We start from the raw sequence: 12630 nt of genomic DNA on the forward strand, positions 1-12630 counted from the left end.
AGGTGCAAACTTCTAGTTAGAAGATAAATTAGCACGAGGGATGTAATGGACAACATGAGGACTACAGTGAACACTGCTGTGTGATATGTAAGAAAGTGATCAGCAGAATAGAACATACAAATTCTCATCACAGGAAGAAATTCCTTTCTTCTTTTCTTTTTACTGTATGTGTATAAGATGATGGAAGTTAACTTATACTATCGTAATCATTGTTTCATAATATTTGTAAGTCAAACCATCATGCGCAGATCTTAAATTTCTATAGTTATGTATGTCAATTATTTCTTAATAACACTGGAAAAAAGAATAGTTTAATAAACCGAGTAAGTTATATGAATCTGTGTGTGGCTATATACATATACACATACATAGATTCTTTCAATTTGTGGCTGCTTTTGCTCTTTTTACTCTTTATTATACACAAACACTTGCTATGGGTCCAACAAGACCTTTCCCTTAGGACACCCACAATTATTCCTTCATGCAATGAGAAAGAGAAACTAGACTGAGGAAGACCAGGTGCTGGAAACGGTGAAGACTAGCAGTCCTGGGACGGCCATAATGCCAACATTCAAGAGATGGAATCTTCCAGAAAGATCTTGGCTCCAAAAGCCCATCTATTCTATTCTACCCAAATTTTAAGCCCAGAGACAAAGGATCATGTTCAATCCAAGGGATAAGCTGGGTTGTGGTGAGTTAAGAAATCTGGGCTGCACCATCCTTGGATGTCACAGAAAGATGTCTATACTCCTTACATTAATTCATCTTTCTAACAAACTGCCTGAAATGCTCTTCCTGTCAGTGTCTGTCTGGATAGATTTTTTTAAAAATTTAGGCCTCGCTATAAACCAAACATCTTCAGTGAGACCTTCTCTGACCACCCAACCACTATCACATCAGCCTGTTTTATTTCTTCATATTGTTCACTTCTGACACCTGGTGTTTGTTTTTTTCTACTGGAATATCGATGAAAGCAGGGACTCTCTCTACCCTGTATTCCAGTATTCTACTGGAATATCGATGAAAGCAAGGACTCTCTACCCTGCATTCAGTCAATTTGGCAATAACAAAATATATCTGTATGACGTTGCCTATATAAATGCCAGAATTTATTGTCAAGATCAAATAAAATGAAGCAATGCGCTTTTTAAATGGCAAGGCAATACAAAATTCTAAAGGGTATCACCGCAGCCACTTTGCTAATTGATAATCTGACTTGCAAATCCAATCACAAGTACTTCAGTGGTATTTTACCATCGTCTCCGGCTTCACTGTCCTCAGGATTGCTCTCGCTGTCTGCTTCATAGCCTTCTTCTTCAACCAAAAGTTTGAGACTGCAACACCGAGAGTCCTCAGCGTCTTCTGAAAAATCACCAGGTCGTGATGACAGTTCTTCCTCAGACGGATGGCGCTGTAAGAGCAGCACAATCAGAAGGTGAAAGTTGTAATATCTGCTCATGTTTAGTAACAGAATGTTTATTACTCCAAAATCATTTTAAGGATAGCTTCTGCGTTTTCTTTAAGGAAAAAAGTCTCAGGAATCAATAAGATGCACTATAAATTATGAAATTCATGCAGCAAAAAATTTCCAGACTCTCTCAACTTTATGAACATTTCAGAAATGGGGGTCTCTAACAGATGAAGCTATAGGTCACTTCAGTTTTACTGAAAAAGACATCTATGAAATTTCACTCTTAGTTACATAATAGGAAATGTCTAAAAACCACAATGAGTTGGAACTATATTTCTTACAACTTAATGCTAGCAAATAAGTATTATTTTTATAACTTTGTTCAGGGAAAAAGACATTTCCATAGGATTTTTATAAATAAAATGTTTCATAAACTAGGTAATCAGAGTAGACATAAAAATTATTCAACAGATTCAATCTCAAAAAACAGACTGAGGGTTGCTGGAGGAGGGGGGACAAGAGAGGGTGGTGGGGATATGGACATTGGGGAGGCTATGTGCTATGATGAGTGCTGTGAAATGTGTAAACCTGGTGATTCACAGACCTGTACCCCTGGGGATAAAAATACATTATATGTTTATTTTAAAAAATTATTCAACAGGATTAATTTTAAGATTTCAGAATCCAGTTGTCCATACGCAAGCATTTGGGAAATTGAGAACATTAATTCTGGCAATAACCTGCTGCGTGAAATCTTCCTTTTCTTATAAAAATGCTACCAATATCTTCACTTTAGAACACATTTCCACTTGAAGCATGTCAGAGTACTTTACCACTGCAACATTAATGAAAGGCAGAAATAAAGTAGTATTTTAACACTTTCCAATAAACCAACTGATGCAGGAATATGACAAAGGCAACGGTTGCTATTTCAGTAAGTTTTTTAAAGTTATAACAAACAGCAACATAAAATATTGTGGCAGAGGATTATAAAATGTCATTTATCTGGCTAGACTGCGAAATTAAAGAGAAGTTACATAAAAATAAAAGACAGTATTATTAGGAAGTTACATAAAGATAAAGGACAATTAGTTAAAGGTTAAAGAAACTTGGAAGAAGCAGCTAATTTCTATGCAAGTATAGTCATTTTTGTTTGAGTGATGTAAAATTAAAATGCATAGAGGGTTCTGGAAATACTAACTGTATATTAGGAAAGGATCAGAAGATAGGATCAGAAAAAACAGCTGAGTCATCACCATCCCTGAACTATCATTTAATAAACTATCAGTTATATGTAAGACTTATCAAATCATACATTTTTGTCCCACTGAGAGTAAGTCTCAGTAAACTGCCACATTGCTCTGGTTTTTTATGAGATCGGGCACTGAGTAAATGCTATCCACCCCACAGATGGGAGATACGACACCCAGAATTCACCTGACCAAATCCTGGCCCATGTGTTCTAACCACATTCGTGAGGGCCCTACTCCCATCCCACACATGTCTGCCTCTGCCAGTCACACTCAAACAACACACCTAGATCTTATCCATACCTTCTCAGTCATAGCATCATGGTGTTCAAAATCTGCTGAATGATTCCCCAGTGCGACTCGAAGCAGGGCATCAAATAAAGGCTTTGCCAATTCTGTTTCAGTCACCTTTGACCGGGAAAGATGGTCCCTCATTTCAAACAATATGTTTTCCACAGACAAGTTCTAAGGTAAAATAAAGGATACTAAGAATATTAATAACATGCTTTAAACAAATTAAAGTGAGAAAATAAATAATATTTACTTAATAAGTAGAAACATAGTCCATTTATTTGCAGTAGATATGAAAGTAAAAGGACTACAAATATCTAGCTCTTATACAAATACCCAGTTACAGTTAATAACATTTTTATTTATCAAATGCTTCACTCACCTTATTTCATTCTGAATTTCAGTGGATCACAAATTAACTGTATCATACACAAAAAAGATTAGTTGAAACTTCAGAGTTTTGATTAACTATCCCGACATTTTACAAATGCCTTACTCTTAGAGATTCTATAAGACTCTAAGAAGGGCTTAGATTCCAGTCCCTTCCACTCTCTCCCTTCTTTATTCCCTCCCTTCTCTCCTTGAAGGAAACTCTTGCTGCTGGCCTGTGTCCCTATATTAGGTGATAAGGCCACAAAGATAAATATGAAACTGACTTCTCCCTTAATGAATTCCCTCCACCCAGCATAAGAAACAGATTCTTGTAGACAAGGCATGATGATGACCACACTAGAGCTATAAACAAAGTTCTAGGATAATCAAAAAGAGAGAAGGTGCCTGAGAGACCTGTCAAAAGTGTCTGGGGGAGGGGTCGTATGAGATGGATAAGAACAAGTAGTAGTGGGCAGGCATCGAGGCAGAAGTCTGCTGGTCAGAAGAACACATCCAGAATTCCTAACAAGGAGTGGCATCTTGAGAAGCTGTCAGCTAGCTCAGTGCGGTGGACGGCAGCATGGTGAAGGGAGGCAGGACGCGAAGCTACGCACGGAAGTAAACACAAGACACTAGAGCTCTGTATGCTGGCCTACAGAGTCTGGGGTTTTAACTTTGAGCACTGTGGAGACATCAGGATTTTTTAGATAGGAGTTAACAGGGAGACAGGAACTGCAGCAGGGAAAGCCTGTTGGCTGACAGAACAGTTAGGGATGGTTATGAACAGGGGGTCTGCCATATTTGAAGTTTCTTTAGAAGCAGGGCCTGAAACTGAGGACTCTCTTTCCAGCTGAGGAATGTTCTCAGGAAAAATCTGTAGGGTCGTGAGGGAAGCAGAATATATTTGGGGGTGGTGGAGGGGGCAATCCAGGCAAGAATGTGGTTTCAGAATAAATGCTGGGCTCCAGCCTAATTCCATGGGAAGCTCTGGAGCCTGGACTGTACCACAAAGATTGTCCCACTCCACAGAGCTGTATCTATCCATCACTGGCTATGAGCACCCTTCCCAGGCGTCTACAGAAGGGGCGTCTCCCAGGAGCCAAGGGCAATCCTGAGGAGACAACTCACATCCCTGGAGCAATGGCAGATGGGTGCCTCAGCTTGGTAAAGGGGACCTGAGCAGGGCACCGAACAGCATCACACGGAGATTATAAAGTCTGAACTTTGAAACACAAAGCCCATTACTACTCATCCGACACATAATGCGTATCTAATGCCTTTCAGGGTTGATAACTTCGATACATGTGGTTTTGCCTTCCAAACTGAACTGTAAGCGTCTTGAGGGCAAGACCTGGGTCATGCACTTCTCTGTCCTCCATAGCACCTGACACTGGACTAAGCATAAAGAAGCTTCTCAGTACTTATAATCTTTGGAAAAACAAAATGGCAATAGTATTACGTTAGAATTTTCAAACAAAGAAAGTAAAGCACAAAAGCCGAACAAAGGAGAAGCTATTACCTGATTAGGAAACTCTAATTCCGTTTTTTGCTGACTAGCTCTGGTGCTGTGAAGACAAATGGCAAGAAGGGCTTCCAAAAGTCGGATACTCTGTAGGGAAGTCTCACTTTCTCGACTCGTGAGCCCCTCTACTTCCTCAGGAGCAGCCTCAGTAGCTGAAATACGTCCCCCATTTGCAGAAGAGAGATGCTGTGACTCTAATTTACCTACAATGTCAGCAGTCCTGTTTAGACCACCCAGTTCTGACACTGTGGGGTCTCTTTTGACAGCTGAAGATAATAAGTCTTCCCTTGTGGTGATCTCAGACGGAGACGTTCCATTTATATCTTGGTTTTCATGTGTGTGGAGGTCTCCTTCCCTTTGCCCTTGCTCCTCTCCTGGACTTCTGAACAGTTTCTGTATGATCATAAATATTAATTTATGGCAAGCCTGGAAACCACCAAGCCTGTAGAACTGTTTCTGGAAAACCGGACTCAACATGTAGATCCAACGACACATGGACCAAATGTCTGCTGCTTGGTGCATATGTTTGGGAGAAGGCAAGACGAGGCTCTCGGGAGATACGCATGGCGGCATGCAATGTAAAGGCTCACTGGTTGTACTGTCATAGCCAGAAGTATCTTCTGAGTCATTGGCCAACTCTCTGTCGGATTCTGCTTCCTTACTGACGCATAAGAATGCCACACAGAGGAAGAGGTTTATCATGTTGATGTGAACATCCTGGCTAAAAGACTTCCATTTCTTTGGATAGGCTTCTTTGAGGCTGGCATAAAACTTGCTAAGACTCTGGGGAGAATCTGAGCAAACTTGCTGGTTACGAAAAGAAGTACCTACATTTAAAGACGACAAGTCCTTCTGTTCGACGTCTATCCCATCAACACTTGGAACTGAAGAATCTTTTTGTTGTTCCCCTAGGCTGATTATCAGAGTTTCAAAGGCTTTTAGGGAATGACTTCGAATACCATCTAAGTAATTTAATTCAATTAGTTGATTTACTCCATTACAACTTAAAAACAAATCTCTTATTATCCTGTGAGAGAAAAAAAATACACAAGATTTTACATATAGAAACATCACTTATAAATAGGTATGTATACTATTTAAATACGTCATTGCTGCATGTGGTAGATATTAAACACTAATCGATTCATCAATTATCTGGCTGGTGTTCTTCATGAGAGCAGGATCTCAAATTATTTTCTAATTACTTTCACATACATCCTTCTTCAAACATCACAAATATGACTCCAGCTTATTTAGGAAGAATAGATTACACACACACACACTAGTTACATGAAGCAACTCAGGGAAGAATACTTATCCCCAACTGGCAGGTTCTGTGTAAATTCTAAACGACACAACCACCTCCGCACTTGAGATGGACAGACTCTGACAAGAGGCAAGTCTGTGTGTGTCCATCTGTTTGTCTGCCTGCTGGCTTACTCGGGAATTTTCGCGTGTTTTACATCTGCACCACATAAAGGGAAGGAACCAAGCTGCAGATCTGAGTCTCAGGTGAGACTCATGGGGTCTGGATCACTGGAATCCTACTAATAACTAAGTAAGTCAGCTCAGTAAAGATCCAAGTTGTCCACAAATACGCCAAAGAGTTACAAAGCTTTTCAAATCAAAGTCAGTTTTATTTAAACTATGTGAGGATGTCAGAAATTTAAAAAAAAATTGTAAAGATAATGATGACAGGTTATATATTATTATGTTTTTGAAATGGTATATACATGAATTTGTAAGACCAGATTATCAGAAGCAAGCTTTATTTATGTAATTATTTTTTAAGTACCAGACTTGACGATCACAAAATCTGAAAATTTACTGGTAGAATTCTAAGTAATTTGGATTTTCCCTTTTTTGTTTAAATTTTAGTTTATTTATTTGTCAGAAAGAGAGAGAGAGAGAGAGAAAGAGAGCACAAGCAAGGGGAGGCAGAGGGGAAAGAAGGCTCCCCACCGAGCAAGGAGCCCAACACGGGACTCAATCCCAGGACCCCAGGATCATGACCCTAGCCAAAGCAGATGCTTAACCAACTGAGCCACCAAGGTGTGGCTTAATCTTCTTTTTGCTTATCTGTATTTTCTGTTTTTTTTTTTTTATATACATTGTGTATATAACAAATGTAAATGTGGTATTTAAGAAATCATAATCCCCTTAAGTCTACTGCCTTGACAAATAATTATCATTTTAGGTATGTGTGTATTTTACAAAGCTGTAAATAAGTGGGTGATATTTCTAATTTTGTATGTTTTATTGATAAAATATTTTTAGCACTTTCTCATATCACAGCATGGTCTTTGTGAACATTATTTTTAATGGCTAATAACATTCTGTCAAGTAAATATAAATTAATTAATTTAACTTTGCCTCTGCTATTGGATATCTGTGTTGTGTCCATCCTTCCCTCACTGGTGTATATTTAAAACTTTTTTTCCACTGAGAAATTAAAATCAATGGCTCTGTGCTCTTCCCTATAACTACCCCAGGAAACTGAAATAAATTAATAGATCAATAGATCAACCAATCAATACAAGTAAAGCAAACTCTGACATGGGTTGGGAACACTTTTTGTTGTTAAGATAAATTAAATCCTAGGAAAGAATAATGGGTAAAGACATTTAAAAGCACACAATAAGGAAACGGTATCTGCGCAGATGCCCATATACGAACCTGGACTTAAGCAGAGCAGGCAGGGTTTTTAAATAAACCTGCAGCACTTCCTGGGGCAAACACTGGTCATGATGGGGACATGAGTGCATCTGAGCTGACGTGACGCTACTGTGTTGACAATGGTGTGCTAACTTGACACCTCGCTGGAGCACAGGGTTAAAGACGGAATGATACAGTTTCCACCGCACAACGACATTGCCTCTCTGCATTAGAGAGCAGATGTGATGTGCAATCTGTACGCTACGTAACCTGTCTTCCTCAAAAACAAATTTCTGATAAGCCTCTAAGGCGTCCCATTTCCATAGCAAGTCTTCAGATCCACTGCTGGGCAGGATCCCTTGAAATCTGTAGGCAGGGCTGGCCAGACCTGGGCAAGGGGTGGCCTCACACAAGTTTCCCTGCAGCATCTCTTCCAATCTGACGAGTTGATCAGGGTCCATGGTACAAATATTGCAAGCCGCTTGTTTAATTTTTTGCGGGGCGTCAGCTCCTCCCAACTGATCCAAGATAAGCTTGTTGAGGACATTCAGTATATGCTGCTGAACATGCTTCAGCGCAGGCAGGTGGAACGCATGGAGCAGAGGGACGATCACAGATTTGGGGTCCATGCAGCAGCAGACCCCCACGGTCTGGATGCCAGACAGGATGTGGACGCAGGTGACGCTCAAGGACGCCTGCCGCAGCAAGCGCAGGCACTGGTGGGCGCACACTGCGATGCAGCAGCAGCGCTCGGGGTAATGAACGTCTCCCTCCACGGTCTCCTCAAACGGGTTTTGGGAAACCTGGTTTTTAAAAGCTGAAACCAGGAGGCCCGAGAGGTCTCTGTGATGGTGCATAAAGTGAGAGTACTCACAGCGCCGGTGCCTTCTCCTCGTACACAGGGAATGATGAAGCTGCTCGGATTTCACCTTCTTGACGGTGCCCATGATTTTCATCACACTGTTGATGAGGGCTTTCAGGTGTTCCGAGGCCTCGGCGGGAGCGCCGTCCCGGGCAGCCAGCCACTCCATCTGAAGAACGGCTGTTTCAAATAAACTGAATCCGTGGTGCTGAATGAATTCCTGAACCAAATCCATGGCCTGGCTGAAGAAGAAGGGATTGGAAGCTGCACTTTGAAGACAGCAGATCAGGATCTGCAGAACCCCTTCCAGAAGCTCCGGTAAAAGAAGGGCTCTGTGACGATACTTTGAAAACGCAAAACCTTCTCGAACCTCCTGTAGTGTTCTCTTTTGTCTCGGTGCAAAGGGGTCAGGCTGCTTTTCTAGGCAAGTTCTAATTTTTAAAGCTGCTCTCAGCAATTCCGTTAAGTTTTTCCTAAGGTTTTCTGGCATCGTCTCTGCAGTACTAATATCTACTGACATAAGATGCAACACTGTTCGAAAAAGCATCCGTTGAACCAAAGCCACAGGTTCTTCAGTCCAACCCGTAGAAAGCGTCTGACTCTCCAAGTTGTCACTTAGATTACAGCAGTCCCCAAAGCCTGCCAGAAATTCAGTCAGTGTGGGCACTACAGTGGCTGCCAGAGCAGAATTATGATTCAAGGTCATGTCAAACTTACAAACTTTCTCTAATAAAGATAACAAAACATGACATAAGTCAAAGGGAGAATTATTCATGTGACTGATAATAGACAAGGCAGCTGGCTCACTCAAAATGTCACTGTTTGACTCCTGTCTTGGAATAATCTCCTTGGAATGTTCCAAAGCCATGGTGTCAGGAGGAGTCTGTTCTTTGGTTGGTAAGTGGTCAAGTTTAGCCGTAAGGTGGTCGTCTTTAGGTGACTGGGTTACAAAATGCTGTAGCAGACGGGGCCGTCGATGCTTATTCATTGCTATGCTCTTGTCATCCGAATTGGCTTCTGAGTCTGAGGTGGAGAGCCGTGTCTTTCTTGCGTCTCTTATTGAATAGCGGTGGGTAGTTTTACGCTGCCGTCTGCTTTTTCGAAAAATGTTTACTTTCGCAGAAACCTGACCAGATGGGGCACTTCCTTCTAAATATAATTTTTCCTGAGTAGATCTTTGTGAACTTGAGTTCTTTTCTTTGGTCAGGATTATATCAGCTGAGAATGGTAGATTAAAATCTGTTAAGATAAAGAACGGAAGTTTAGACCTTAATATATTTTTAAACTCAGTTTGTACAGATGATTACTCTCTTATTTATCTTCCACTTTCAGAGCTTTCCCTCAGTTTCCGCCCCCCCCCCGCCCCGGGGCTGATTTCCTTTAGCTATCTGTCGTGTTCTCTGGATCATTTCCCCCTACACTTATTCTTCTCATGCTATGTACCCGGTAGCATTGGTTCAAAAGATACAAACTGATTTTGAAAACAACAAAGGAGAACAAAATTAGGGGCGTAAATCTGATTTGAAACCATACATTGCATTCTGACATGAACATAAGAGTCTCTAGATTATCTGGGATTTAGCACTACTATTCACACCATCTTACAAATCTCCTCTAATAGTGCCATTAATCAAGAAACAGGAGTATATTATATTCTCAAAAATAGCATTGAGCTTATATCCCTGATATAACTTAAAAACTTTAAGATGGTCCAAAATTATTTTTAAAATCGTATAATAGGTACCAACTGTTCTCTAAGATTGAGGTTGAAAGAGTTCTTCATTCAAAATATTTACCGAATGTGCCACACACTGAACTAGGTACAGGCATCCCTGTTTCATCCTCAGTGCCTAGAACCTAGGGCCTGGTACATGGACCACATGCAACACCTATTTCTTGAGGAAATGAATAAACCCTTCTTACTAATTAAAAAGTAAAATCAGTCTTTCCCTTTGCAATATTACATAGTAAGATCTATGTGAAAAATATAGTTCTAATTCAGAATGAATAAATAACAATCTATAAATAAAAGACCTGGGTCTCAAGAGAGAAGGGGAGAAATTAAAAAGAGTCTGACAAACTCCACCTAAACAAAGGATGCAGGCAATGAAGACAACTTTCCTAAAAGAACATTAGTCGGATAGCTTAAGTGATAAATAATTTGTGAATTCTACAAATTCACAAGAAAATGAGCGCAGAGTTAGTGAATCAACGAATAAGCAGTAAAACAATATTACAAGACCTTAGATAATCCCCTAAAAAGAGAGCTCCGTATCAGGAATGTATTAAAAGTACATATATGACACTGAAATACCAGATAGAAGGATTTATGTTTAACCTGATAGATTATTAAACATCTCACAATTCACATATTACAGAAATGGTGAAGGTGAAAACTGTTCAACTGTTAATTCCTCCACTGAGACATTCACACTAAGTTTCAGATACTTAATATTATATAGATATACGTGTGTTTGTGTGTGTGTGTAATTAAAAATTTTTTTTCAAAATCAGATACTAAAAATACGTGTTGACCTTAAGTTGTAATGATTCCATCTACTCTTGAAACAAAATATTACTTCAAATTAATCTCTTCAAAGAGCAGTAAAAAAATTAAACTAAACTGCCAAAGTCACCAGTAGAGTACTGATAATAAAAAGCAGTCTTTAAGATAGGTGACAGAGCGGCACCTGAGTGGCTCAGCCGATTGTCTACTTTCAGCTCAGGTCATGTTCTCAGGGTCCTGGGATCAAGACCCAGATGCTGAGAAGAGAGACTGCTACTCCCCCTCCCTTTGCCTCTCTCTCTCTTTCAAATAAAAATAAAAATAAAATAAAATAAGCAAAGGAGCTTTCATTTCTTTCTTCAAACTTTCCACTATCCATTTCTCTGATGGGGCTGCACACCTAGACTGACCCCTTCTGCTAAGTGTTCTGTTTCCTCGTATATTTTCTGATCATTGTTACATTTGAATAAACCCCTAAGAAGCACGTCGTTTTTGTATTATTAGCAGAATAAAAATGCCTAAAGAATTTCTGAATACCTAAAGAATTTCTCCTGTCAAGTATCATGCTAATCTATACTGTTCTGAATTTGAACTGGATCAACTATTAAGGCAGAAGGAGCTTTTCCACGGATCTTCCTTCCCCAGTGGAATTTTGATAACACAAGGGATGTGATAAAAGAAACATACCTGCTGCCTTTTCTTCCTGAACAGGTATCTTCCATACCAGTGGAAGGAGTGACAGAAGTAGAGTAAGGAGCTCTTCTCTACATGTCAATGCCTGTATTAGAAACAAAGCAATCCTTCATGTCCTGAGGTCATGAGACACATAACTCCTAGAACCCCATCTTAAACTGAGTCAAAAAATCCTTTTTCTTGAAAGGCTGCATTTGAGAAGCTAAGGGTCAAATTAATCTCAAATCCGGTGAAAGCTGTGGTGCTTTTCAACTTATAAACCCTTCCAAGGACAGAAGAATGTAAGGGTATTTGACAGTATTTAGCACATTCTTGCTGACGTTTCCGCAAACAGCTGTCATTACCACCATGCACATGGCAAGAATCTCTTACCTCTGAAGAAACAAATTTGCTAGGTGACAATGAAAAGTTAAGCCCTATTAATTAGCAAACCAATAAATGAAGTTACTAGAAAACAAAGTCTTCATGCAGTTAAATGTAAAACTCAGAGAACACAATTTTAAAAAGAGAAATTGACATTATTAATAAAGGATGTATATAAAGAGAGAAAGACTTATTAGTGAAGGTAATCTAATAAATATGTATTGACTGCACACTACGTCCACAGCACTTACTGTCTTACCCTTTCTGGAGGATATGGTCCTGGAGAAGGTCCCCTCATTTGGTCCATCAAATACATACACACAGACAGTTAAAGAACAACAGAAGGCATGTAGTATAAGTAAGTAGCTGGGTGTGGCACCAATACTCAGTCTAGGAGTTCAGGAAAAGGAGCAATCAGTTCCAGTTAGAAGTGTGGAAATGGGACTGGAGCTGGAGAGTGAGACTGGGATGCTGCGGGTATGGGGGGGACATGGGTGGTCAGGGAATTAATGACAAATCAAGTTTAAGTTCTTCACTCCAGTCAGTGGGGAAGGAGCCACAGTAATATGTTCAGATTTGCTTGTTAGAAAGACCATTCTGGCCAGTGTATGGAGACAGAATTGGGGTGGAAAGGGAAAGGAACTGACCAGCGTTAGAGGAAGGGAAAACAAGAACCCAGATGAGAGACGATGGTAAACAGAAGTG

At 40.0% G+C, this 12630-nt stretch overlaps 1 protein-coding gene across 8 annotated transcripts in view; it reads right to left on the reverse strand.

Moving 5' to 3' along the window:
• The window catches only part of LYST (lysosomal trafficking regulator), a 170804-nt gene that overhangs the window by 119368 nt on the left and 38806 nt on the right, over positions 1 to 12630 (reverse strand). For 7 of the 8 annotated variants that reach the window (XM_045087285.1, XM_045087284.1, XM_013048559.2 and 4 more), the window contains 5 exons: positions 11557 to 11647; positions 7523 to 9602; positions 4844 to 5873; positions 2965 to 3126; positions 1255 to 1411 (listed from right to left, as the gene is read on the reverse strand). In XM_045087285.1, the coding sequence (XP_044943220.1) occupies positions 1255 to 1411; positions 2965 to 3126; positions 4844 to 5873; positions 7523 to 9602; positions 11557 to 11647 (3520 nt within the window). The remainder of the gene's footprint in view (positions 1 to 1254; positions 1412 to 2964; positions 3127 to 4843; positions 5874 to 7522; positions 9603 to 11556; positions 11648 to 12630) is intronic. The other variant, XM_045087286.1, reaches the window with a different exon arrangement.

Source organism: Mustela putorius, unplaced genomic scaffold (assembly GCF_011764305.1).
Source record: "Mustela putorius furo isolate JIRA1106 unplaced genomic scaffold, ASM1176430v1.1 tig00001075_pilon_pilon_pilon, whole genome shotgun sequence".
Taxonomy (NCBI): domain Eukaryota; kingdom Metazoa; phylum Chordata; class Mammalia; order Carnivora; family Mustelidae; genus Mustela; species Mustela putorius.